Source organism: Lepidochelys kempii, chromosome 1 (assembly GCF_965140285.1).
Source record: "Lepidochelys kempii isolate rLepKem1 chromosome 1, rLepKem1.hap1, whole genome shotgun sequence".
Taxonomy (NCBI): domain Eukaryota; kingdom Metazoa; phylum Chordata; order Testudines; family Cheloniidae; genus Lepidochelys; species Lepidochelys kempii.
The window spans coordinates 252,661,507-252,688,521 of NC_136380.1; the positions used below are offsets into that span (position 1 = coordinate 252,661,507).

The window sequence follows — 27,015 nt, forward strand, 5'->3', positions numbered from 1 at the left end:
CCCTACATGTGAAGCTGAAAATATCCTCCCCCCACCTAGGATTTGTAAGTATTAGAAGAAAGCAAGAAAGAAACAAAATTATGGAGACGAGTAATCCCTACATGTATCTCACTATACTTACCAATATCTGCTTCAATTGCTCTGTACATTATTCCTTTGATGTGGACATCTCTGATTGAATCCTGTCAAAGATCGATACAGCACTCAAAGAGTCTTTCAAATATGAAAACTCTGATCACAGTACAATATCTGTATGTTGCTTTTATAGCAATTAATTTATCTGTTCTATGCTCTTTATTTCCCCTAAAAACAATGTTACCGTGTGATCTTCACTATTTGTACATCACTCCAATGCTAAGATAGGATCATTTTCATACTTCCCAGAAGTTTGAAACTCAGTGCAACAGAAGCTTCACATAAGTGAGGATTGCAATATAGCACCCTTCGTTAAGGGCCTTAGGCCCACATTACCCTGGAGTGCTAGTCACAACAGATTTTTGTTGACCCGAGAATTGACACACATTCCTTGCCTCCTGAGGAAACTGAAGTCTTATAGTTCCTCAGATTAGGATCACTCCCAACTAGCTTGTCATTTAATATGAGAGATTTATGAGTAGATGAAAGAAGCTAAAAGTTTAAGCAAAGAAACAAAAATTCTGAAGGCATTTGGCTGCTTTCCTCAGCTTGAGCTATGCAAGAGTCTTCCTCGTGGTACGGTATTACTGCCATTTTGTTACTGGTGTAGCTACACATCAGGACTTAGATAACACTACGGGCTAGCTGAAGTAATTTAGATATTTTTAAAAGGGAGATAAAGCAAAGATTCCCACATACTACAGCAGAAGCTAGAGGAAGAAAACAATGGAGCTTTGGGAAACCTTCAGAACTTCTCAAAAAGGATGGAAGCGCGACAACGTCAAAAGAATTACATGTGAGCTACAGAGTTTGTAACAAGTGTTTCTTGTCTAATGGAGAAAGGTGACAGACTGTACATTTAGATACATCACACACAAACATGGCACAACATCACAGCTGGAGGTTTTTACCTGAGAATTGTAATACTGGACTAGATACAAGAAAAGTAGTGCTTATAAAAAAGGTTGGTTTTTGTGTTTTGTTTTTAAATTTAAGTGGGCTAGAGATGGCAGAATCACCATCAGGCTGTTCTAGACAGGAGGGGCCCAGGTCTACAGACATACACAAACCCACCCCCACAAAAAAAGAATTATATATACACACACACACTAGATTTTTAATAAAAGGTTTCTAAAAGATTTCAAGTTAAGGATTTTCAAGGTCTACCATCTTTTTCATAGGTTTTCGCAGTTCTTATTGCAATGCACTGTACTGTAAAAAACTGGAGCTCCATAACAAGCTGAGATTTTTACTAGTTCTGCAAAGCAGAACCAAAGAGGGCTGAAACGTCTGAGTTGTCATAAAAGAACAGCATAATTATGTAGGTATCCATGAATCTCTGATAAAGTTAATACCTTGACATCTTTGTACAAATGAACAGGTTCATAATCTATGTTGTTTTTCAGAAAATATTCATTCACACAAGAGAGAAGAGTCATCTCTGGTAATGAAAATATATCCATGAACTGCTTCATTGTGTGTCCATGTGAACTCTGCAAATAAGGACATGCGTGTCAGAAATATTTACCAAAACTAAATCCTATAAATCTAACATTTTGGATTCATTGCCAATTTTTATTTATTTATTTTTTACACTAGTGACATTTTACTGCTGCAAAATTCTGTTTGCACTAATAAAAGGGAAAACCCACACATCAGTATGACAAAGTTAGAAGCATTCTGCTTTTAAATTAAGGACCAGTAATTCCATCTAGGATTACCACCACATTTTTACAAGCTATGTGTTTATTTAAATAATGATATCATGTGAAATCTCAGACCCCTTTGTCCAGAATTTTGCAGTCTCCTTCTCCTATGTATTGCATAGGCTAAAGATGACTAAGGAACCTGTAATACAAGCTTAGGGTATGTCTCCACTTAAAACACTACAGCAGCACAGCTGTAGAACTGCACCTACAGTGCCGTAGCATTTTAAGTGTAGATACTCACTAGAACAACAGGAGGTATTTTCCCCTCACTGTAGTTAATCCACCTCCCCAGGAAGTGGTAGCAAGGTGAATGGAAGAATTCTTCCATCAGCCTAGAATCATAGAATATCAGCGTTGGAAGGGACCTCAGGAGGTCATCTAGTCCAACCCCCTGCTCAAAGCAATGTCTAGCAATGTCTACACCGGTGGCTGAGTTGGCTTAGCTATGTGTCTTGAGGGGTGTGGATTTTTCACACCCCTGAGAGAGGTAGCTATGCCAATGTAAGTTTCAAGTGCAGACGAGCCCTAAGACTAACAAATATTTTGCCTCCTTCAAGTGGTTATTGAAGATAAGTGGTAAAAAGCAATAAGGTTTTGTAACCACAAAACCAGGAACATAAAATTTTACAGGACATAAAAGCTAAACACAATTTTAAAATTTCCCATCACTTGAGAAAACATAATAGAGAAGTAAACAACAAACTCAATCACTCCCAAAAGGGCATGTTTTCCTTGGGGTTGCATGCAGGCTAAGCTCAGAGGAACGAACAGCTCCTTTGAGACTACAATGCTATGAAGGAGGTAAAACAAAACATTCAGGACCTGCCTCTACACTACCATGCAAGGGACTAGATTTGACAGAGTCTAGTTTTTAAATTCTTTGGGCTGAGAACAAATGGGAGCACAGAGGAAGAATACCCAGCACCAGGGAGTTGGGGGAGAAGTACCTTGCACTGTTCTAGAGAGCTTTCTGGTTGATTTAGGGGCAATACTCATGGGCTCCAAAAGGAGTCAAACACATCCCTTCTTGGCTAAAGGAAGGCACGGTGGCTTGGTGCCAAACAAACAGGAAGGTGATAGACACACCATAGAGGGCACCACCCTCTTCAGAGAGTAAAATTCTAACTGAAAGCTTTCTCTTGGCAATACCTTTTTGATGGCCCCATCCCAACCTTCCTAGCAAGCAAGTCTGTGCAGCAGTCAGACGCACCATGAGCTAACCAGGAAGGACAGTCTTGCAGTTAAAGTACTGGATGAGGACTCAGAAGATCTGGGTTTTTTACAGCACTGCAACAGACTTCCTCTAAGACACTTGACAAGTGACAATCTTTCTGGGCCTCTAGTCCCCATCTGTAAAAGGAGGGTGATAAACTTTTCTCCCACTTTTTGTCTTGTCTATTTCAATTGTGAACTCTTCAAGGCAGGGATCGTCTCATACTATGTGTTTGTACAGCACCTAGTACAACGGGGCCCCTAAGCACGAACGTAACAAATATTAGCAGGAACGTTCTGAAAACGTAAAACAAGTCAGTGGCGCATATTGGGTTTCAGTTAGTAAGTTTTAAACAGAAGTAATTTGTGTTTTTACCTTTCCATAAAAGTCACTCATTTGTTCCAAGGGGACATGGGAACCATCATACATTGCAATGACTTCTTCATCTGGGACGACACTGAGTCCTCTGGCAATAACAATATTAGTTTCAAAGTCCAACCAGAAATTTCAGGTAATTATTGTATGATAGCCTGACTACGTATACAAACTCAGGTCCTGAACTTCTTCAAATACAGTATTATGGTTTTCCATAAGAAAAGCCTTGGTCTGCAATTTAAGAAAGACCGTCTTGCTAACTTCCAAAACAAGTAACATTTCAACCAACTGACACACATGAAACTCATTCCAGCTTTTAAAGATTTTAACTTCTTCAAAAAAGTGAAGTCTCCATTAAAACTTTGCCTCCAGGGCTTGCAAAGAGCAGTTACAGCTTCTAGTTTCCCAACAAAATGTAATTCCCTCTCTGCTTTTGTTTCACGAGGTAGAGATGATGCAATAGTGTTTAACCAGATTATTCTGCAGTGTGACCTTGAAGAACAGAGGCCAAAAATGCAACCTTCTTAACTAAAGTAATAACCAGATTTCTTTTTAACCCTAATATAATTAAGGCTCATTGAGTTGAAATTATAATTAAGGAACTGTGACAAATACATTAGATACAAAATCATAATACAGAGGGGAAAAGGATGTTTATATCTGTCCCCAAAATTTTTGTACCAGCCATTATATAGCTCTATTTACCCCACCACCATCACTTACAGTACTGAACACCTTTTACGAAATATCTCAGAGTACTTAAGAACATAAGAATGGCCATACTGGGTCAGACCAAGGTCCATCAAGCCCAGTATCTGGTCCTCTGACAGTGGCCAATGGCAGGTGCCCCAAAGGGAATGAACAGATGGGTGACAGGGCATGGATCACTTGATGATAACCCAATCCCAGCTTCTGGCAAACAGAGGCTAGGGACACCATTCCTGCCCATCCTGGTAAATAGATTCATGGAAGATAGCCATTGATGGACCTATCTAGCTCCCTTTTGTACCCCATTATAGTATTGGCCTTCACAACACCCTCTGGCAAGGAGTTCCAGAGGTTCACAGTGCTTGAGTGAAAAAAATACTTTCTTGTGTTTGTTTTAAACCTGCTACCTCAGATATATTAGTAAACTTACAACACATACCCCCACCCCATAGGAAGAAATAGTGAGAAAAGATAATCTTGTGATTAAAAAATGGGAATGGAAATCAGGACATCTGGATTTCTGGATCTAACATAGATTTCTTGTAGTACCTGATGTAAATTAGGTGAACTCTGCACCTCAGATTCCTGATCTTACCTATTTTAGAGGTGTCAAGAGGCATAAACATCAGAATCTCAAGTTGCTTTTTAAATACTAAGAGTATTCCAGATAGAAAGTGCTATAATAAACGTGAAGTATTCTTTATCATGATCCATTTTACAGTATGGCTGATCAAACAGAAACAAAGAAGTTAAATTATTTGCCTACGGTATAATATGTCAGTAACAGAGCCAAGAACAGAATTCATGATTCATGTTAGAACTTCCAGACGAGTCTGCCAAATATCATTGGAGTATCGCTAAACCATACCTTTTGTGAATCATGATATACTTATTTAATAACAAGCCTATCTGTAGACAGTAGATATTTGTTAAGTGCATATTCAGGGTACTATTTATACCATTTTTAGACAACACGGAGGAGCGTGCTCAATTATGAGTGCAGAAGAAATGTTTATCATCAGCTTTGCCAAGGAATCCATTTTGTCCCCATAGTTGGCAGGTCAGCTGTGTACATGTAGGGTTTATTTTACCCTGTTCAGATTAAGGCTACATGGCAGGATAGACAGAACACCATGTCCGGCCTACACTCCTGCTGGTGTACTATAGTATGGTTACAGTAAGCATCGGTGGAATGGCACCAGTGTAAGAACTGCAGGAAATCCTCATGCAGACAAGGCTAAAAGATGGCAATGGCATGCCTAACTCGGAGTATACCTACTAATTTATAAAAATACACAAACTGCATGTGAGAAGGTGATATATTGCACAGCTATGTGATAAATGAAATCATGATACACCTTTAACCACTTCATCTATCCTCTAATCCAGCCAGCCAGCATTTACTCCATTATGCAAAACCTCTGGAAAGCTTCATACAGCTGCCTTTTTAAAAATATAAAATAAAATCAACCTGTCAAACACATCTCCTCCTCCTCTCCCTGGAAGTACACCAGCCCAACACTAAGAATAAGCAAGATCCTGGGCATGTGCATTTTTTCTGTACACAGAAGTGTTATGACTAAGATCTGTTGTTATCCCACTGTATTGCTACAATAGATTTGGGAGCCTGAAAACGTGGGCTTTAGTTCATTGCATACAGGTCTTTATTACTGGAATGGAAGGTTCTGATTTTTATTTATATACCTTTGTAGGGAGGAGTTTACCAGCTTCCAAGTGGGAAGCTGTGGTTATATAAAGGCACCCCAAGATAGACTCTGAGGACTTAATGTGTTGCATAGCAGAACACGAGGGTGTGGTTAGAAGGTTTATTGAGAACTTATAAACACACATTGATTTGATATCAACATGATTGCTGCATTAAAACCTTTATATCACACACACCATCTTCTATTTTCTCATATATACGAGAGAGACTACCATAAATAAGAATCACCATAATAAAACATAAGAACTGCCATACTGGGTCAAACCAACAGTCCATCTAGCCCAGCGCCTTCTCCAACAGAGGCCAGTAACAGCATTTCAGGGGGAATGTCCAGGACAGGGCAGTTGGAATGATCCACCCCCATCTTTCCCTTGCAGCCTCTGGAACAGATTATCTAGTAAGAGTACAATAATCTACCTACCAAGTATATTGTTAACTGGCACAAACATACACAGAGGGAAGTTCTGAAGCTGGAATATGACCTAACATCTATAGATTTTTCTTAAAGGGAACATTTGATAGTACATATTCCTAATACAATGTATTTTTCCCTATGCTACTGTAGGTACACAACGTTAACTTTTTCGTTGGAATACCCATATCATAATAGAGAGAGTCTCAAGGAGCATCTCTCCCTCCTCATTTGAGATTGCAGTGTCCCTGCGGGAACAACTCACATAGAAAGCTAACATTGAGTGTATTTTTAGCTGTCTTTTAATGAAATTTAGCAGCTGGGGACAAGGTGCTGAGTCAGCACCATATGACCAGCCAGCTCTCCACAGAGAATCACTTCTTCTAGTTCAGCTAGTAAAGAGCACACCTGTGTCCATGCCTTCCGGTAGATGACTATACAATATACACTGTACTACATTGCTACTGGCCTGACTCTTCAATGTGCTTTAAGAGGAGCATCCAGTGGCTTCAGACACAGGAGTGTGTTTTATATCCAGTAAGCAATAATTCTACCTACCTGTATACTGTTCCTAATTGAATATAGTGAAAAGCATCAATCTTCATCAATAATGCCTTGAACAAAAAACAAAAATTTCAGACAATTTACATTTCATAAAAGCAGTCTTAAAATGGTTATAACGTTTATAACTGTATATATCTGTCACAAGGAGTAAGACTTCCTTGCTCAGATATGGATGAATTTTACAAGAATTTCAATTAGAAATTCTTTGTAAAGAGCAGCAGGGTATTTTGTCAAAGGATTTTATTCAGAGCTTGTAAAAACCACTAGAAACTGTATTATTCAGATGACGTGGGATTACAATCATGAAGAAATAACTTTTCCTAACAATACTGGCATATTTGTGTTTATTCTCTTCAAACTTGATTTGTCATAAAAGCCTTGACGAAACCGTTCTTTAAAACAATTCAAGCTGTCTCAAACATAAGGAAAAAAGAACAAAGGGCCTACATGTCAGCACAAGGTAAAACCTTTGATGAAGTTTATAAAATGCAATATTTATTTTCATAACCTATGTATTCAGCACCACGTAATTCACCACATCATTTATACCTACCCGATGTACATCATAATGAAGTCCTCTTATTGCAAAATTGGGATCATAATCATACTTCCTTATTTCTGCAGGATACTAAGAATAAAAAGTCAGGATTAATTTAAACTGTTTATACACCCCAAGAAATTTTTTCCAATTCTAAAAAGCTTAACTTCCCACACGTCACTTTTAGCTTTCACTGAAGTATGCCCTTCAATATGCTGGTGATGTACACATGAAAGTATCCAAAACTCGGATACAAGAATGGGAAGAACACCTGGAGGTGAAAAAAAAAAAAAAAAAATCTAGGATTCAAATTTTCAAATGTGAGGGACTAAAGTTAGAAAAAGTGGCCCATTTGCACAGCGGATGAGCACATCCAGCACCCATTAGCTTCTGTGACATTTCTAAGTATTCATCACCTCTGAAAATTGGGCTAAACAAATACCTTTAGACACCTGTGATCAAAAGTTTGGGCCCAAATTTTCAAACCCTTTCTAAAATTAAAAAATGTGGGCTCTCTTATTGCCCTTAGCATGAAAGCTTCACGTCCAGTTCATTATGCAGCAACAGACCAATACATCAGAAACGAAAGTCTGACTTGAAGCATTAGAGCTAAAGACACTCAGACAAGTGGCCTGATTCGAAGGTTTCACCCCTCGTGAAATCTTATCTGGATCATTAATTTAGATTGGATTTGATTTTATATATATAAAATCAAAACTTTAGTAAAGTTGATTATTCCAGAGATAATATCTATTTATTTGATGTTTATTTTTAAATATATTTCCAGATTCCACGCTGCGTACATCAGGATTTTCAATTTTAGTGACAAAAATGAGCCATCTTTTAAATTGACTGAGATAGGAGGATATGGCCTCTGTCACTTAAAAGCTTCACTTGCTGGATAGTTTTGATGCTACAGTACATAAAGGTCAATAAAAATGCAGCTAGAGAGAGACTGGAGTTAGAGAGTTGTTTTCCCTTGGGTTGAAAAAATATATTCCTATGGGAAACTAGATCTCTCAACAGGTGGCTTCAAGTATTACATCATATTGTAAGCGACTACTGGTACCCATAGGGGACTAGTTTCTAATTTCAAGCTACTACTACAAGCATGCAATGGGTCAGTTTCTATTATAAAAAACAACATCTAACTTATGCTGCAGAAGTTTCCACCAAAACGTTGCAGAATTTTACAGCCTCTAAGTTTTGTGTGTTTATAGTACCTATGAAGTTTTAAACTTAGTTTGTTAATCCAGAAATATTTATAGACATTTATGTAGAACTGTTAACCTCTGGACTGAAATACAGGAATGGAAACGCCCAATGCTACAATGTCCATTCAGTCCAGATTAGGGTATGTAAAACATTCCAAATGGACACTAATAATAATTGCATAACAGCGCATTAAGTGAATTCTGCTTAAAGTACAGCCAACTAAGTATCCTCATATCTGCAAGAGGTCTCTGCTAACTGACTGACAGATAGAAGAATGGAGTCTTCCTTCCAGTTCCTGGACTGTCTGCATTCTGCACATTACTGCAGCTGAGAGTGAACCAGGAACTTTGTGGTCTGTAAGTAGCTGCTGCACAAGATGTACCAAAAAGAGAGCCAACTGGGGACCAAGCCATTAGGAAACGTACAAAGCTTCTCTCAACTAGAAGTTGCTCATAGCATTCCTACGAATAAAAGTGCATACTGTTATTTCATTCATCTTACCCGATGCTCATTAATGAGAAGATCCCGGGCAGCATTGTAGATCAAAGTGTGTAGACGTTTGGAATAAAAGACCAATGTATAGTCATAATCAAAGCCATAGATTTCAATATCTGATAGACTCATTTCATTGTTGGTAAAAACAGCATCTGGATTCAGCAAATTACTCATAATTGAAGGAACCAAGTCTGAAGAAAATAAAAAAAACTGGAGTTAGTATTCCAGCCTTATACGAAGCATAAAATCAAACCCCATACATATTATATTTTAAATTTGATATTTATCATTAGATATTTGTAATGACAGGGTTACTGGTCCAGTAGATAGGGGGAAAGCAGTAGATGTGATATATCTTGATTTTAGTAAGGCTTTTGACACAGTCCCACCTGACAGTCTCATAAGCAAACTAGGGAAATGCAGTATAGATGAAGTTACTATCAAGTGGGTGCACAATTGTTTAAAAGATCATATTCAAAAAGTCGTTATCAATGATTCACTATCAAACTGGGAGGGCAGATCTAGCAGAGTCCTGCAGGGGTCAGTTCTGGGTCTGGTACTATTCAATATTTTTCATTAATGATTTGAATAATGGAGTGGAGAGTATGCTTATAAAATTTGCAGATGACACCAAGCTAGGGAGTGTTACAACACTCTAGAGAACAGGATTAAAATTAAAAATGACCCTGACAAAATGGAGAATTGGTCTGAATTCAACAAGATTAATTTCAATAAAGATAAGTGCAAAATATTTCACTTAAGAAGAAAAATACCAAATGCACAACTGCAAAATGGGGAATAACTGGCTAGGTTCAGTACTGCTGAAAAGGATCTGGGGGGTTATAGTGGATCACAAATTGAATAAGAGTCAGCAATATGACAGAGCTGTGCAAAAAGGCAAATAACGTTCTGGGGTATATTAACAAGAGTGTCATATGTAAAACAAGGGAGGTAATTGTCCTGCTCTACTCAGCACGGACAAGGCCTCAGCTGGAGTACTATCTCCAGTTCTGAGTGACACACTTTAGGAAAGATGTGGACAAACTAGAGAGTCCAGAGGAGAGCAACAAAAAATGACAAAAGGTTTAGATTAACTGATCTATGAGGAAAAGTTAAAAAAACCTGGGAACATTTAGTCTTGAGAAAAGACAACTGAGAGGTGACCTGATAACAATCTTCAAATGTGTGAAGGGCTGTTATAATGAGGATTGTTCTCCGTGTCCACTGCTGGTAGGACAAAAAGCAATGGACTTAATATGCAGTGAGGGAAATTTAGGTTAGATATTAGGGGCTGAGGGGGGAAACTTTCTAACTACAAAAGTTAAGCACAAGAACATAAGAAAGGCCATACTGGGTCAGACCAAAGGTCCATCCAGCCCAGTATCCTGTCTGCCGACAGTGGCCAATGCCAAATGCCCCAGAGGGAGTGAACCTAACAGGTAATGACCTAGTGATCTCTCTCCTGCCACCATCTCCACTCTCTGACAAACAGAGGCTAGGGACACCATTCCTTACCCATCCTGGCAAATAGCCATTAATGGACTTAACCTCCATGAATTTATCCAGTTCTCTTTTAAACCCTGTTACAGTCCTAGCCTTCACAACCTCCTCAGGCAAGTTGTTCCACAGGTTGACTGTGCGCTGAGTGAAGAAGAACTTCCTTTTATTTGTTTTAAACATGTTTCCCATTAATTTCATTTGGTGGCCTCTAATTCTTATATTATGGGAACAAGTAAATAACTTTTCCTTATTCACTTTCTCCACACCACTCATGATTTTATATACCTCTATCATATCCCCCCTTAGTCTCCTCTTTTCCAAGCACCGGAATAGGCTTCCAAGGGAGGTTGTGGAATCCCTATGATTGGAGGTTTTTAAGAACAGGTTAGGCAAATCCCTGTCAGGTATGGTCAAGGTTTATTTGGTCCTGCCTCAGCACAAGGGGATGGACTTGATGACTTCTCAAGGTCTCTTCCAGCCCTATATTTCTAGGATTCTACAAATATAAGTGTTGATGGAAGCTATTAAGCCATTTCACTTTAATATGCAGACTTTAATATGGCGGAACAATGATACTCAATAGGACACAGTAATACGATACAAAATATACAGGGAATGTGTCAAGTCACTCTGGTGCGGGAGTGGCAATATTTGTGAAAGAAAGTAGCAAGTCAAATATAGTAAAAAGTCTTAAATGAATTAAACTGTAGCATAGAATCTCTATGGAAAGAAATTCCATGCTACAATAATAATAATAGAAGTACAGCAGTAGGAATATACTACCAATCACTTGACCAGCATTGAGACAATGCTTGCGAAATCACTCAGGGAGACCAGAGAGGCTACAAAAACAGAAAACCCAGGAATAACAGGGGATTTCAACTATTTCCATATTGACTGGGTATATGTCACTTTAGGATGGGATGCAATAATAAAATTTCTAGACACCATTAATGACTGCTTCTCGAAGCAGCTACTCCTGGAACCCAAAAGGGGAGAGGCCAGTCTTGATTTAGTCCTCATGGGAACACAGGATCTGGTCCAAGAGGTGAATATAACAGAACCGCTTGGTAATACCAACCATAATGTAATTAAATTTAACATCCTTATGGGGGGGGGAAATACCAACGAAACCTACCATAGTAGCTTTTAACTTAAAAAAAAAAAAAAAAGAGAGAGAGACACACACACAAAAATAAGAAAGCTAGTTAAACAAAGATTAAAAGGAACAGTCACAAGAGTAAAATGCCTGCAAGCTGCATGGAAACTATTTTAAAACACCATAACAGAGGCTCAAATGTATACTCCAATTTTTATTTTTTAAAGTAAGGACCAAAAACATGCCCCCATTGCTAAATATTGGAATAAAAGAGGCGGTTAGAGGCAAAAAGGCATCCTTTAAAAACTGCAAGTAAAAATCCCACTGAGGAAAACAGAAAGGAGCATAAACTCTGGGAAATCAAATAGAATCAGGCAGGCCAACAAAGAATTTGAAAAGCAACAAGAAAAAGACATACAAACTAGTAGCAAAAAAAAAAAAATGTAGGCACATCAGAAGCAGGAAACCTGCCAAACAATCAGCAGGGCCACTAGTCGATCAAGGTACTAAAGGAGCACTCAAGGAAGACAGGAACACTGCAGAGAAGCTCAGTGAATTCTTTGCATTGGTCTTCACTGCAGAGGATATTAGGGAGATTCCCACATCTGAGCCATTCTTTTTAGGTGACAAATCTGAGCAACTGGCCCAGATAGAGGTATCTATAGAAGCAGCTTTGGAACAAAAATAATAAATTAAAGTCATCAGGACCACATGGTATTCACCCAAGAGTTCTGAAGGAACTCAATTATGAAATTACAGAACTGTTAACTGTGGTGCATAACCTGTCGCTTAACTCAGATTCTGCACCAGATGACTGGGGGATAGCTAATGTAAGGCTGATTTTTTAAGAGGTTCTAGAGGTGATTCTGGCATTTCCAGGCCAGTAAATCTAACTTCAGTATCAAGCAAATTGGTTGAAACTATAGTAGTGAACAGAATTATCAGACAAATATATGAATGTGATATGTTGGAGAAGAGTCAAAACAGCTTTTGTAAACAGAAACCATGTCTCACCTATCTATTAGAATTCTTGAGGGGGGTCAAGAAACATGTGGGCAAGGGTGATTCATTGGATATAGTGTACTTGGACTTTCAGAAAGCCTTTGACAAGGTCCCACACCAAAGGCTCTTAAAGCAAAGTAAGCAGTCATGGGATAACAGGGAAGGTCCTCTCATGGATCAGTAACTGGTTAAAAAATACAAAAACAGAAGGTAGAAATAAACAGTCCAGTTTTCACAACAGAAAGAGATAAATATGGGGATCCATACTGGATTATGTGCTGTACAACATATTCGTAGGTGATCTGGAAAAAGGGGTAAATAGTGAAGTGGCAAAGTTTGCAGACAATACAAAATTACTCAAAACAGTTAAGTCCAAAGCTGACTGTAAAGAGTTGCAAAGATCTCACAAAACTGGGTGACTAGGCAACAAAATGACAGATGAAATTCAATGTTTATAAGTAATACACATTGTATATATTGTTGGATTATTTTTTCCAAAGTGTTAGGGTCTTAAAGCTTTTTTTTTTTGGGGGGGGGGAGGGGGGAGTCATCAGGGATGGTTCTCTGAAAACATTTATTCAATGTGTAGTGGTCATCAAAAAAGTTAAAGTTAGGAACAATTAGGAAAGGGTTAGATAATAGACAGAAAATAGCTATCATAATGCCATTATACAAATCCATGGTACATCCATACCTTGAATACTGTGTGCAGTTCCGATCACCCCCTCTCAAAAAGAGATATATTAGAATTGGAAAAGGTACAGAAAAAGTCAACAAAAATTATTAAGGGTATGGAACAGCTTCACATGAGGAGAGATTTAAAAGATTGGGATTGATCATCTTAAAAAAAAAATGACTAAGGAGGGATATGATAGAAGTCTATTAAATCATGAATGGTGCAGAGAAAGTAAATGGGAAAGTGTTATTTACACCTTCCCATAACACAAAATCCAATTAATTTAATAGGTAGCAAGTTTAAAAACAAACATAAGTACCTCTCCAAACAACACACAATCATAGAACTGGAAGGGATCTCGAGAGGTCATCTAGTCCAGTCCCCTGCACTCATGGCAGGACTAAGTATTATCTAGACCAGGAATCACCAACCAGTATAGCAAACAAGTGGTCCATTCTGGAGCCTCTGACAGTCAAATGTAATCTCTGGCCACTAAAAATCCAGTGGCACAGTGAGGCTAAGGCAGGCTCCCTGCCTGCCCTGGTCATGCACTGCTCCCAGAATCTGCCAGCATGTCCCTGTAGCACCTGGGGGAGGTCTCTGCGCACTGCTCCTGCCTGCAGGTACTGCCCCCGCAGCTCCCATTGGCTGGGAAAGGGGAACTGTGGCCAATGGGAGCTGCGGGGACGATGCCTGCAGGGAGGGGTAGTGCATGGAGACCCCCTGCATCCTTCCTCCCCCAGGGGGAGCAGGAACCTGATGGCCGCTTCTGGGAGCGGCGCAGAGCTGGGGCAGGTAGGGAGCATGCCTTAGCCCTGCTGCACTGCCGACTGGGAGCTGCCCACTGTAAGCACCACCCAGCAGGAGCCCACACCCCAACCCCCTGCCCCAGCCCTAAGCCCCCTCCTGCTCCCCAAACTCCCTTCCCCAGTTCTGAGCCCCCTCCCAGAGCCTGCACCCCCTCCTGCACTCCAACACTCTGCCCCAGCCCACAGCCCCCTCCTGCACCCAAACTTCCTCCCAGAGCTTGCACCACTCACCCTCTCCTGCACCCCAACCCCTTGCCCCAGCCTCAGCCCAGAGCCCCCTCCCACACTCTGAACCCCTCGGCCCCAGCCCAGAGGCCGCACCCCCTTCAACACTCCAACCTCCTGCCCCAGCATGGCGAAAGTGAGCAAGGGTGGAAGAGAGCGAGCGACCGGGGGGGGGGGGGGGGGGGCAGGGGAATGGAGTGAACAGGGCGGGGTCTCAGGGAAGGGGTGGGGTAGATCCTGGGCTGCGCTGAAGTTCAAAAAGTGATCTTGTGCATAAAAATGTTGGAGAGCACTGATCTAGACCATCCCTGACAGGTGTTTGTCTAACCTGCTCTTAAAAATCTCCAGTGATGGAGATTCCAAAACCTCCCTAGGCAATTTATTCCAATGCTTAATCACCCTGACAGGAAGTTTTTCCTAATGTCCAACCTAAACCTCCCTTGCTGCAATTTAAGCCTATTGCATCTTGTCCTATCCTCAGAGGTTGAGGAGGGAGAAAAATTGTTCTCCTTCTTTTAACAACTTTTTATGTACTTGAACCAGTGGAACCCATTGCCAGGGCATGTTGTGAAGGCCAAAAGTATAACTGGGCTCAAAAAAGAATTAGATAAGTTCGTGGAGGATAGGTCCATCAATGGCTATTAGCCAAAATGGTCAGGAACACAACCCCATGCTCTGGGTGTCCCTAAGATTCCAACTGCCAGAAGCTGGGACTGGACAATAGGGGATGGATCACTTGATAATTGCCCTGTCCTACTCATTCCCTCTGAAGCATCTGGTACTGGCCACTGTTGGAAGACAGGATACTGAGCTAGCTGGACCAGTGGTCTGACCCAGTATGACCATTCTTATGTTAAATCTCAACCTGGAAAAAAGAAAAATGCTGTCTATACTTTTATTAAGATGTTTGACTACCCATAATATTAAATACACACACATTTACTCCTGCTACTACTTTTGAAGAAAAAGATTTATTTCGGGATACTTGACAGAAATCCTTGTTTCAGACACAATACGTGCATTTTTGACACCTCTATAAATATGTTTTCACTTTGTTTTGCTTTTACCACCAGTATCCTCTCCTTTTAGTCTGCACTTCTTTCCTCACCATTACTAGTTCTTCTGCTGTACATTAACTGTTTTAAATTTGGTTTCAAGCACATCAGGTATGCATAGAAGCACAAAAGATTCAGCAGAAAAATCATACAGGGTTAATCAAGTGTAGCATAGATAAAGCAACACATGAAATGGCCCACGGTCTGAAATCCATATTGGGCTTCAGAAATGACTGTTTATTTACCCTTTTAACAGTACACTTACATAAGAACATTAGAACAGCCATACTGGGTCAGATCAAAGGTCCATCCAGCCCAGTATCCTGTCTTCCGACAGTAGCCAATGCCAGGTGCCCAAGAGGGAATGAACAGAACAGGTAATCATCTAGTGATCCATCCCGTCGCCCATTCCCAGCTTCTGGCAGACGGAGGCTAGGGACACCATCCCTGCCCATCCTGGCTAATAGCCATTGATGGACCCATCCTCCATGAATTTATCTAGTTCTTTTTTGAACCCTGTTATAATCTTGGCCTTCACAACATTGTTTGGCAAGGAGTTCCACAGGTTGACTGTGTGGTATGAAAAAAAATTTCCTTTTGTTTGTTTTAAACCTACTGCCTATTAATTTCATTTGGTGGCCCCTAGTTCTTGTGTTATGAGAAGGAGTAAATAACACTTCCTTATCTACTTTCCCCACGCCCATCAAGATTTTATAGACCTCTATCATATCCCCGCCCCCTTAGTCAACTCTTTTCCAAGCTGAAAAGTCCCAGTCTTATTCATCTTTCTTCATATGGAAGCAATTCCATACCCCTAATCATTTTTGTTACCCTTTTCTGAACCTTTTCCAATACCAATATATCTTTTTTGAGATGGGGTAACCACATATGCACGCAGTATTCAAGATGTGGGCGTACCATGGATTTAGATAGAGGCAATATGATATTTTCTGTCTTATTATCTATCCTTTTCTTAATGATTTCCAACATTCCGTTCGCTTTTTTGACTGCCGCTGTACATTGAGTGGTTGTTTTCAGGGAACTATCCACAATGACTCCAAGATCTCTATCTTGAGTGGTAACAGCTAACACTTGCACCATTTAATTCCAACTCAGGAAGGTAAAGGTAACAGATAATTATTCTTCCCAAACAACAATGAAGTAAACATTGATATTGTGCCATTAACCCCCAATTTCCTAGCCCCAGAGTGTGAAAAGACCTCTTTCTCTCAGCAACGGTGCATTCAGCAACTGTGCATTCAACGTGTCACAGTTATTTCTGTTTTTCCTCAGTGTTTTTGCCCAGAGTTCATTTTATAGATATTTCATGGTTGCCTGAAAGCTGTAAACCGAGCTACTATAAACAGGTTTTAGATATTAACTACTTTGTCTGGCTGACATACCTCAAGCCACATACTACTTAGGCCAAAATGACTTAACGTAAGATGACTAATCAGTCCTGACTGAACAATGAAATAAAAACGAAATGTCAGATAGCCTATAACAAACAACCTCAATCTCCAAGTGATCCTGAAAATACTTTTCCTCTGCCTCTATATTCCCATCTAAGTTTTACAGACCTCATTCCCCTAACGTAGGCCAGACCTCCTCAGCAGCACTGTCAGACAATGCCTCTAAAAATATTTTTGGGCGGAATTTGCAACCAACCTGGATAAGGAGTGCCAAAAGAGCAGGAAAAAAAGATCCAGACAGTATGCAGCACGTATGTTTGCATGACCTCTACGTTTCCCCACCCAAAAAAACTCTGTATTATCCTTTGAACTATCTCATATATGGCAAAAGTGCCTGCAATGATACATTTGTGGGTGTGATTTTAGCACTTCTGAAAGATGGGAGACTGAAGTATTATCCAGAATGATTATGCCATGGGTAGCACAGGGCAAGCTTCCTCACAGCTTTCTCTCAATATGCCTGGACCCGGATACCGAGGAACAAACTCAACTTCAGTTGTCAGACCCCATTCAGTCCTTGGCTTATCCAGTGAAGCTGCAGACATGTGCACCTTGGTAATGCTCTACCTCCCCCGCCCCCTTCCACCCCCCCAATGATAATGAGGGCAGAGGGAAATGGACCGAGCCCACCAAAATAATTTCACACAGGCCAAACAGCCATCCGATAGTAACAACTTTCAGTCACTACCAACATTTTATAATCGTAAGACACTTCAGAGAGCATGCTTTTCTGTAATGATAATATACCTGGGTCATTGAAGTTACTGGACCTTCAAATTCTCAACTAGCAACTTAGCCAGGCTGTTAAATAATAAAAATACTTAGCTTTTATATAGGGCTTTTCATCAGTAGATCTCAAAGAGCTTCACAATCTTTAATGCATTTCCCTACCTGACACAGTGCTGAGGAACAGTATTATCCCCATTTTACAGATGGGGAACTGAGGCACAGAGAGGCTAAGGGTAGGCCTACAGTGCAATAAAAAACCCACAGCAAAGCCGTGACTAGCCTGGGTCAGGTGACTCAAGCTTGCAGAGTATAAAACTGCAGTGTAGGTGTTCCGGCTCAGGCTGGGGCTCGGAGACTTCATATGGGGTCAGAGCCAAGGCCCAAACATCTACACTGCAATTTTATAGCCCTGCAACCTGAGCCCTAAAAGCCCAACTCAGCTGACTCTGGCTCCGAGAGCCTTACCCTCAGTCTCCCCTTGCAGCAAGCAGCAGCTCTGCAGTACCCAGCTGTTGCTCCTGAATACTTGTTACCAAAGGCAGCAAGATGCACCGCCTTAATGTTTGCGCTGGTGCTGCCAGCAGGGATGGGCGCCCTGCACTGCACAGCCTCCTTGGATGCTCTAGGCAGCACCTCTGGAGACACGTGGGACCAGCGTGTGCAATGCCTGAGGCAGCTCTTGTCAGTGGAGCTAGCTGCAGCATTCAGTCACTGGTGCGCTCCCTTGGGCAGCTCCCCTACAGTCAGGGCACAGTGAGCCTGGGACTCCACCAGCAGCCAGTGAGTTCCAGACCCATCTTCCCTGGGGCAGGCTTTCACTGAAGGCAGTGGAAGGCAGGGACAGAGAGACAGGTCGGTGCTCGGATGTGTTTATGTGCGTATTTACTTGTTTTTCCAACAGCTAATTAAGTATTTTAGGGGAAATTGTCAGAGCAAAAGTTGGTGGCCACACTCTGGGGCCATCAAAAATTTTGTTGTGAGAACCCCTGCTCTTAGTGACTGACCCAACAAAGCCTTGTTCTCCCATTTTCAGAAAACTGCCTGAAGTTACTCCGCACAAGCCTACTTATCAGCTTTTGATTCCTTCCTTCAGTACCTCAGAGTTATTTACCAGAAGTGGGGACATTCCTCTGCAGCAGTCTTGGGGTTAAATAGTAATTAATTAATTGGACTTGTAGCCAAAATAGAACCAACTAAAAGGTCACTTCACTTTACACTTTTGGAACATGACCCCTTTGCAAAAGGAGCCTCAAACAAAAAGATCACATACACACACATTAAATTAACTCCTTGCTTTTCTTATTTGTTTAATTTGAAAAAGTTCTGAGCTACACCACAGTAAAACATTTTCTTTCAAAATAGTTTTAAATATTTAAAGTTAATAGCTTCTAGTTCAAAGTTTTAATTAGAATGGTTCACTGTTACTTCCATATTTGTGGTCTGAAAAATATGGATGCTGCCCCAATCATATGATTCCAACATTTGTTGATAGTTCAAGTCTTCAGACACTCTTACAGTTTTAATGTAGTCTCTTATCTCTGATACGAGTGAAGTCATCCATAATTTAACAGATGATTGTGAAAAGAGGTTACTGCAGTTTTCATGAAGACAAAGAACCACATAAATCATAGTCGTACTAAAAATACTGTATTTGAAGAGCTGCATAACAGACTTCAGTCACCTCACCATGCAGATTCATATTTTAGCCATCTGCAACTAGTTACAATCACCATGGTGTAAGGCCCCATTTGGCAACTACAAAGACACAAAAAGCAGCTTCACCAAATTGATAAAAACAAAATGCATTTTTAATAGGGATGCTTGATAGAAAAGCTCAGCGTGGACTCAGTTTACCTTCAATTTGCCACCTAAACCCACGATCTTGTGGAAACTTTATTTTCCTTCTGTCTTATACAGCAAACATAATACCACCTAGCGCTGGTATCTCTAGGAAGGATAAAGCACAAATTTTATTTTGAGGGACATGTTTTGGCCTGTAACTGACTCATTCTATTTCCCATTGTGGAAGCATCCACTTCACAACTGGCACCCCTAAAGCAACTCCTGAAGCAGCTAGCTTTATGAGATAAGGCTGCGCTACCACTGACCCAGGCTCCCTGCAACCACAAGTCCAAATCCTAGCAGGGGGCAGGTCAGGCCTTTCCTTCACCCTTTCCAGGTTGGCACCAAGCTCCAGACAGTTTGCTGAATGGGGAGGTTTGGGGAGAGCTTTTGTTTAAGGACTCAAGGTCCTCCCTGCTCCCCAAGGGCATTCGTGGTGGTGGGGTGCACTACCCAGGTGAGTGAAGCCCCCCCTCTGGCTACCGCTGTGCACTCCAGAGCCTGGGATGTACTTTGGCAAGAGGCTATAACTGAAGGGCACCTGCATCACCCAGAGCCGCCTGGCCCGTCGGCAGGGCAGCGGGGGGGGGGGGGGGGCAGAGCGGTGCCCTGCGGCAGCTGCTGCCCACGTGCCCGAGAAGGGGGGGTGCCCCCTGGCCCCAGCATGACACTGATGCTGGCGGAAGCCCCGCTCCCGGGGGCTCTGCGCGGGACTCACCCTTGGTCACTCTCTTGGCCTCCTTGTAGCGCGCCCACAGGTAGCTCTTCATGTCCCGGGTGGGCGCAGGGGGCGGCGGCTGCTGCTGGGGGGCCGCCGTGCAGTGGTGGCTCGCTCTGAAGGCGCCGCAGCCGCAGAGCCCGGCGGCAGCGCGACCCGCACCCCGCATCCGCCTTGCGCCCAGCAGGGAACGCGCCGCCGCCATGGCCGGTGCTGCCGCGCTGCGAGCGACCCCTCGGCGCTGCCGCCGGAGCTCGCCGCCACCAGCCTCTCGCCCCGCTGCAGCCGCGGCCCGCTGAAGTCACTTCCTCGGGCCCCGCCCTTCCCGCGCCGACTCTCATGGGGGCCGGGGTCAGCGGGCGAGAGGGCTGGCCGCTGCTGGTGCAACCCTGCCCCAGGAGATGCACGTGTCGCGCCGCCAGCGACTGAGGGGAAGTGGGACGGGCCAAGGGCGCGGGGAGCGAGGGAAGGCCGCTGCCGAAGAGGGCTCGCGTTGCTGCTGTCTTCGCTTAGGTTGGCACTTGATCCACAGGTGGTTTGGCTTCAGGTGTCTCCAAGCCCTTCAGGAGAGTTGGGTGAAGGCAATCCCCGGGCAGCCCCGTCCCGTGCAATGGGCCAGACTCCAGAGACAAGCAGGGCGGTCCCAAAACTAGCTGAGCAAAGAGAATGCTTTGCATAACCAGAAGCCAGGGATGTGTAGTGGTAGATGTCCTCAAGCAGTACTTCACCACCTGGCGGTCACGACGATCTTAAGCGGAAGCTCCAAGCCCCAGAGGGTTGTGGGAGCCCGGAGCTTAAGGCAGAGGTTTGCCAATGTTTTCTTTGGGGATCGCGATTTTTTTTTTTTTAAGTCCAACGGTGTACCAGCACAAAAAGGTTGAGAAACACTATCCTAAGGTGTCAGGCCTGCACCTGTTTTTCTTCAGGTCAGGCATAGACCACCCCACTCCCATTTGGTTACCTTGGTCTGGAAGCCCAGACTCAAAAATCCAGCTGCACACAGTGGAGTTCAGAGGCCCTTTCGATAAAAGAACGCACACTGTGTAGTTGTAGCTGTGTCCATCGAAGGATACTAGAGAGACAAGGTGGGTGAGGTAATAGCTTTTATTAGACCAACATCTGTTGGTGAGAAAGATAAGTTTTGAGCTATGCAGAGCTCTTCTTCAGGACTTTCTGACCCGTGTGGCCCAAAAGCTTGTCTCTCTCACCAACAGAAGTTGGTCCAATAAAAGACACTACCTCACCCATCTTATCTCTCTCTATAAAAGAATATCAGGGTAGGATATGGGTACAGACCAATGAGCTGAAAGGGGATGGGAGACTTAAGGGAATTCAGCAGCTACAGTAAAACAGTAAAATAACCCTGGACTAATTCCTTCCCCCACCTCCAGAGGGGCACAAAACCTAATCCCACTAGTGGTGCACATAAAACTGAGATGTGCTAGCCAGTTGCTGTAGCAACTCCGGGGCTGCTCAATCTGGATCTCTCGTGTGGTGGAGTATGTTGCTTCTCGGCTACTCAGCATTCCCCTTCCATCAGGACATACACAAGTATAAGTGCACACCATTCAGGCCCAGTCTAGCAGTGCCAATCACACGTCCTGTTTCCCATGTTCACATACAGCTACATCTAGGGAAACACAGTCCTTCCTTTCCAACAAGGCCCCCATGCCCACATTCCTGCCAAGATGGCACTCTCACGTACACCCCCGACTTCTCCTAACTGTCCTGGAATCCTCCCACATCTTGCCCCTCTAGGCCATTGATCCTCCAGCACTTGGCTACGTGCACTGAAGTACTATCTGCTAACTTATTACATTACCCCTGCTTTTAAGAGGATGCATCTGTCCATTCCTCCTGCTCCTCCCCACCCCATCCAGCTGAAGCTACTTCAAATACTCTTTAAACCACTTGGGCAGTCTGCTCTGCAGTTCTGAGACTGGAGGCGAGGGTGGCAGGAGTGAGTCTCAGGAATGCTTTCCTGCTGAGCCCTGGCCTGAAACCACCTTGAGTGTTTGCACACCCTCGTTATCCCTATCGTCACTGAGCCAGGGTACCCACTCTAGGCTTTCTGACTCAGAAACATTCCTTGGGGTTGCACATTGGAATTGCCAGGGCTGTAATAGGGGACCCCCAAGAGTATCTCACCCACTGCTCCTGTGTATGATCAGTGTCCTTGTGCCGTGAATTCACAGAGGGCTTCAGATGGTTGTAATGAACCACAAAAGATTGTCCTCCCAGCTCTGACAACAGCTTATAGAGCACCCCATATAGTTTCCTGATGACCGTAAACAGACGAATAAACTTGACACTGCCCCTTCCTTCTAGCCTGTTCTCACGCCCACACCAACTCTCCAGGCTCAGACATCTGTCTGTGATCTTGAGATAATAGTATTCCTTTTGTCTTTGTGTGACTCTACCCTGGTGCCTCTTAACAGTCTGGCTCACAGAACTCAAGCACCTGGCTACCTGTAGGACATACTCAGATGGATTGCCAAACTCTTCTGATACATCTATCCCAGATATAAGTTCGATTGGCAGGCAGGTCTCCTGCCCAAATGACACCACATAGAATGTATAGCTCCCAGATTGCTGGACACTGCTCCAAAAGAACATCATAATATAGGGGAGTAGCTCATTCCACTCACTTCGATTGTCTTGACCAATTATCCACCTTAGGGTGGAAAGCTGAAATAGCTGCTAGACGTACCTTGATAGAAGTAACAGCCAATCCTTGCTGTTTCCGGTACAATAAGTAATTTAGTATGTGTTGAATTGAAGAATGGGATGATTATACTCCAGAAAGGCACAACCAGATGGAAAAACGTCTCCACTTAGAAAGGTAAGTAGCCCCAGTAGATGGCTTTCTATTATTTAGCAGGATCTCTTGAACATCTTTCAAGCAAGATTGTTCCCTAATATCTAGCCAAGGCGCATTCATTAAATGAAAATATTGCAGACCATGATCTTGGGAGATAAGGTCCAAGTCTAGAAGTGAAACTGGAGGTTTCAATGAAAGCACCAGGAGAGTGGAGAAACAGTGATCTGTATGGAGTGTGACCAACCTGACGTGGCCAAGTCATCTCTAGTCACAGGCCATGAGGAGCAGGTCCTTAAAAGGGGAAGGGACCATGTGCTCAGGAGTGCACTCACAAGCTTGTACCTCCCATGAAGGCCCTTCGCCCGGACCGCCTGGCCAGTGGTACGCCATGTTGCATTCCATCATGCCTCGGGAAGACTTACCTTTATTGCACCATCCATCACTGTGCTGTGGGACACTTACCTTGAAGGATCCTGACATGTCCAGTGTCGTGCCTGTCCTGGGAGAGTGAGTATGCAAGTGTGAGTGTGACCCCCCCCCCCCGCAACTAGAGATGACTTGGCCACGTCTGGTTGGTCACACTCCACCTCGGCCAGTGTCCATGCAGTGTCCATGCATTGGGTGTGTGAGTGCTGCCTAATTAGAGTCCCAGACACTTTGTCTACCTGGGAGCTCTTCTGATCTTCCAGCTGTTTTCAACCAGCCCATTCATCCCATAAGCATTACAGGAGGGAGGGGGAGGGGGAAAGCCCTCAGGTATTCAAAATGGGAGAGGAGACTAAAGGGGAGGAGGGAAGTGTAACAGACCTTTTGAGCACACGTGTTATACATAGCATAGTCATACAGAGCATACGGATCACTGCTGCTCCTACAACACTAACAAGCCCGTACTGGGGCTTTGAGTATGACTCCGGCCTGATCCCATCTTATTTTCAGTAATACTTCTTGAATGAGTGGGATTGGTGGGAAAGCAAAGAGGAACCTGACCTACGATGGTAGTAAGAATACATCTAACAGGCAATGCAGGCTGTAACCTCGCAGAGAAAAGAAATGCTGATGGTTTCTGATGATCCTTGTCACAAATAGGTCTGCCTGGGCAGATTCCCCCCATTGGAAGATGTCCACATCTGGCGACATTGGCATGAAGAGACCACTCTGGTGATTCGTAAATGATCTGCTCAGGTATTCTGCCAGATTGTTTTGAACCCCAGTAGGTAAGAATCTTCTAGATCTATCGAATTGGCAATGCAGATCTCCCAAAGCAGAGTTGCCTCTTGACAGAGCAGAGAATAATGGGGTTTCTCCCTGCTTGCTTTGAGATCTACAACAACTGATCATATTGACTGAAAACTCAAGTCTGGAAGAAAAGTTCTGGCTTGAGAGGAGTCCACTACAGCCACTGTCAACTCTGTTCTCTGGACTGGAGACAGGAGAGACTTCTCTGTGTTCACTAACAGTCCCAGATAATTGAATGTTGACTGGATCAGAAACACACTTAACAGTTCCTGCACCCTGGATCAGCCCTTGACAAGCCAGTCATCCTGGTAGGGATAAACTTGTATTCACAATCTTTTGAGGAAGGCAGCTACTACTCGTAGAACTTTTATAAAAACCTTGGGAGCTGCTGATGGGCCAAATGGTGGTATGGTAAACTGGTAATTATTTCAATTTATAAGAAATCTGATGTACTTCCAGTGAGCATGATTGATCACCACACGGAAGTAGGCATCTTTTAAGTCGAGGGTGGTATACTAATCTCCAGGATCCAGGGAGAGAACAATAGAAGCCAGGGTGACTATGCGGAACTTTATCTTTTGTAAGAATTTGTTGAGTTGACGCAGGTCTAAAATTGGTGTGAGATTGCTCTTTGCTTTCAGGATTAGGAAATAGCAGGAGTAAAACCCCTTCTCTCTGTTTCAGAGTAACTGTGGAACCTCCTCCATGGCACCTGCCTGAAGGAAAGACTGCCTCCTGGAGAAGGAGCTGCTTGTGAGGGTGGTCCCTGAAGAGGGATAGGGAGAGAGTGAGGGAGAGAAAGAAAGAAACAAATTGGAGGGTATATCCCACCTCTGCAGAGCTCAAGATCCATTGGTCTGTAGTAATTCAGAATCAAGCACAGAGGAAGTGGGAAAGACAGTTTTCAAAGGCAGGGGAGATAGGGTCTGGAAATATGGAGACTGGTATGTTCTCCTCGACTGACCCATCAAAATGATTGCTTCACACTTCCAAGGTATCTAGAAGGGCCAAGAGCTGGAGCCAGAGTCAAAGGAGCAGGAGTCCTGTGCCTATAACCCCTAATTTTCTTTTTTGATAGGTCTTGATGGGGAGGCAGAGTGGGATTGTAGAACTGATCAATGAAATTGTTTTTAATTGTTCACTTAATTAATATAACGTCATAAGCAACGTTTTATGAATGAAACAACGTTCATTCATAAAACTGGTTACCCCAATAACTGGCTACATGAGTTTCACTTTCAATCCAATTGCTGCTTAAATGGCTGAAACTTACACTGTTTCAACATTGTAACTTCTGCTCACTGTTTGTCATTCACTATACTTGTGTATATTGTAACTTCTGTTCACTGTTTGCCATTCCTTACACTTGTCCATATTGTAACTCAAACTCCATTTTAACTTGTCCCAAACTCCATTTTGAAATGCTCACTCCATTTTGTAAAAGCTTGCTGCAACCTTCATTTTTGCAAAACCCTGCTGTAATCTTATTAGTTTAGTTTAGATGTGTGAATGAGGTATGTATGGATGATGGAATCAACCTCCAGCCCCAGCCTGTCCTGATGAAATAAACTGTAAAAACCCAACGGTTGAAAAGGCAGACAACAGCCCTGACAAAGTAAGAGGAGTCCACCCTCAAAAGAAAAGAACAAAAGTACAATTGAAGAAACGTCAAAGCCAGGTCCTAGGCTGAAAGTCATGTCTGCAATTGACGGGTGATCAATCACACCGGACCCAGAGGCAGCGTGACACAGCAAGACCTATAGTCTCTGGATTCAAACTAAAGCCTACAAAAAGGATGGGTGAGATGGAAGACTTTGAAGGGCAACATTCTGCTGCCAACATGGAAGGGCATCGGTGCATGCCCAACAGAGACCCAGATCTTCCTTATGCCCGTCTTTCCTGGCCAATTAGCCACCACAAGCTATGAACCCAAGCCACGAACTCAAGCTACATTCAGGACTGGTAACTATACAGCAGCTGCAGAACCTGTGTGTGTGTATGAACAAAAGTGTGAATGAATGTGAAACTGAATGAAATGTTATAGCTGTAACTGACTGCCTACTACGATTCTTTTTGTATTCACAATAAATGTGAATTTATTCACAAACCCGACTTCAAAGTGACCCTCGAGTCCTTAATGCCATGGAGCTTCCTGACTGTCTGGTCTGATAAAAGAGAAGGACCTTCAAAAGGCAAGTCCTGAATAATATTCTGGACTTTATAGCGGAGGCCAGAAGACTGCAGCCATGAGGACCTCTGCATGGATACCACAGCCGCTATGGTTCCAGCTGCTGAATCTGCTGCATCCAGCCCAGCCTGCAGTGAAGTTCTTGCTACTAATCTGCCCTTGTTCACTAGGGAAGAGAAATGCCTAGCATTCTCAGGGAGTAGATCTTTGGCCCAGGGAACTGAAACAGCAGTGACAGAAGTTAAGGAGGTGTAGCATGAGGCTGCTATTCATCACACGTTCAATGAGAAGTCTTTCTGACCTCCTCGACCTGAATGCCTAAGTCTGAAGCCGCCCTCTGTAACAATTCCTGATAAGTCTTGTAGTTGGCAGAAGGGGATGATGGTGCCTCCAAGGAAACTGCCTTGTCCAGAGAGAATGAAGATGAAGCCAAGTCTGGAAGTGGTTGAACTTCTTCCATAGGATGCTCTTCTGGCTCCTCAAGTACCTCTTGTTGATGCTTGGTACCAGGCCCAGTACTGGACAGAACTGGGTTGGTTCGGTGCCTGGACTC

The 27,015-nt window shown here is 43.0% G+C and overlaps 1 protein-coding gene across 4 annotated transcripts in view; it reads right to left on the reverse strand.

Moving 5' to 3' along the window:
* NT5DC3 (5'-nucleotidase domain containing 3) overlaps positions 1–20,879 on the reverse strand; it is a 32,044-nt gene extending 11,165 nt beyond the window's left edge. The window contains exons 1-8 of one of the 4 annotated variants that reach the window (XM_073323697.2): positions 20,218–20,304; positions 12,704–12,875; positions 9,097–9,281; positions 7,396–7,470; positions 6,837–6,892; positions 3,433–3,523; positions 1,491–1,628; positions 122–182 (exon numbers count right to left, since the gene is read on the reverse strand). In XM_073323697.2, coding sequence (XP_073179798.1) covers positions 122–182; positions 1,491–1,628; positions 3,433–3,523; positions 6,837–6,892; positions 7,396–7,470; positions 9,097–9,264 — 589 coding nt within the window. In that variant the 5' untranslated portion in view covers positions 9,265–9,281; positions 12,704–12,875; positions 20,218–20,304. Of the gene's footprint in view, positions 1–121; positions 183–1,490; positions 1,629–3,432; positions 3,524–6,836; positions 6,893–7,395; positions 7,471–9,096; positions 9,282–12,703; positions 12,876–19,511; positions 19,605–20,217 lie in introns of all 4 variants that reach the window. The other 3 variants (XM_073323706.2, XM_073323680.2, XM_073323688.2) reach the window with 3 other exon arrangements.
* Positions 20,880–27,015: the final 6,136 nt, after the last annotated feature.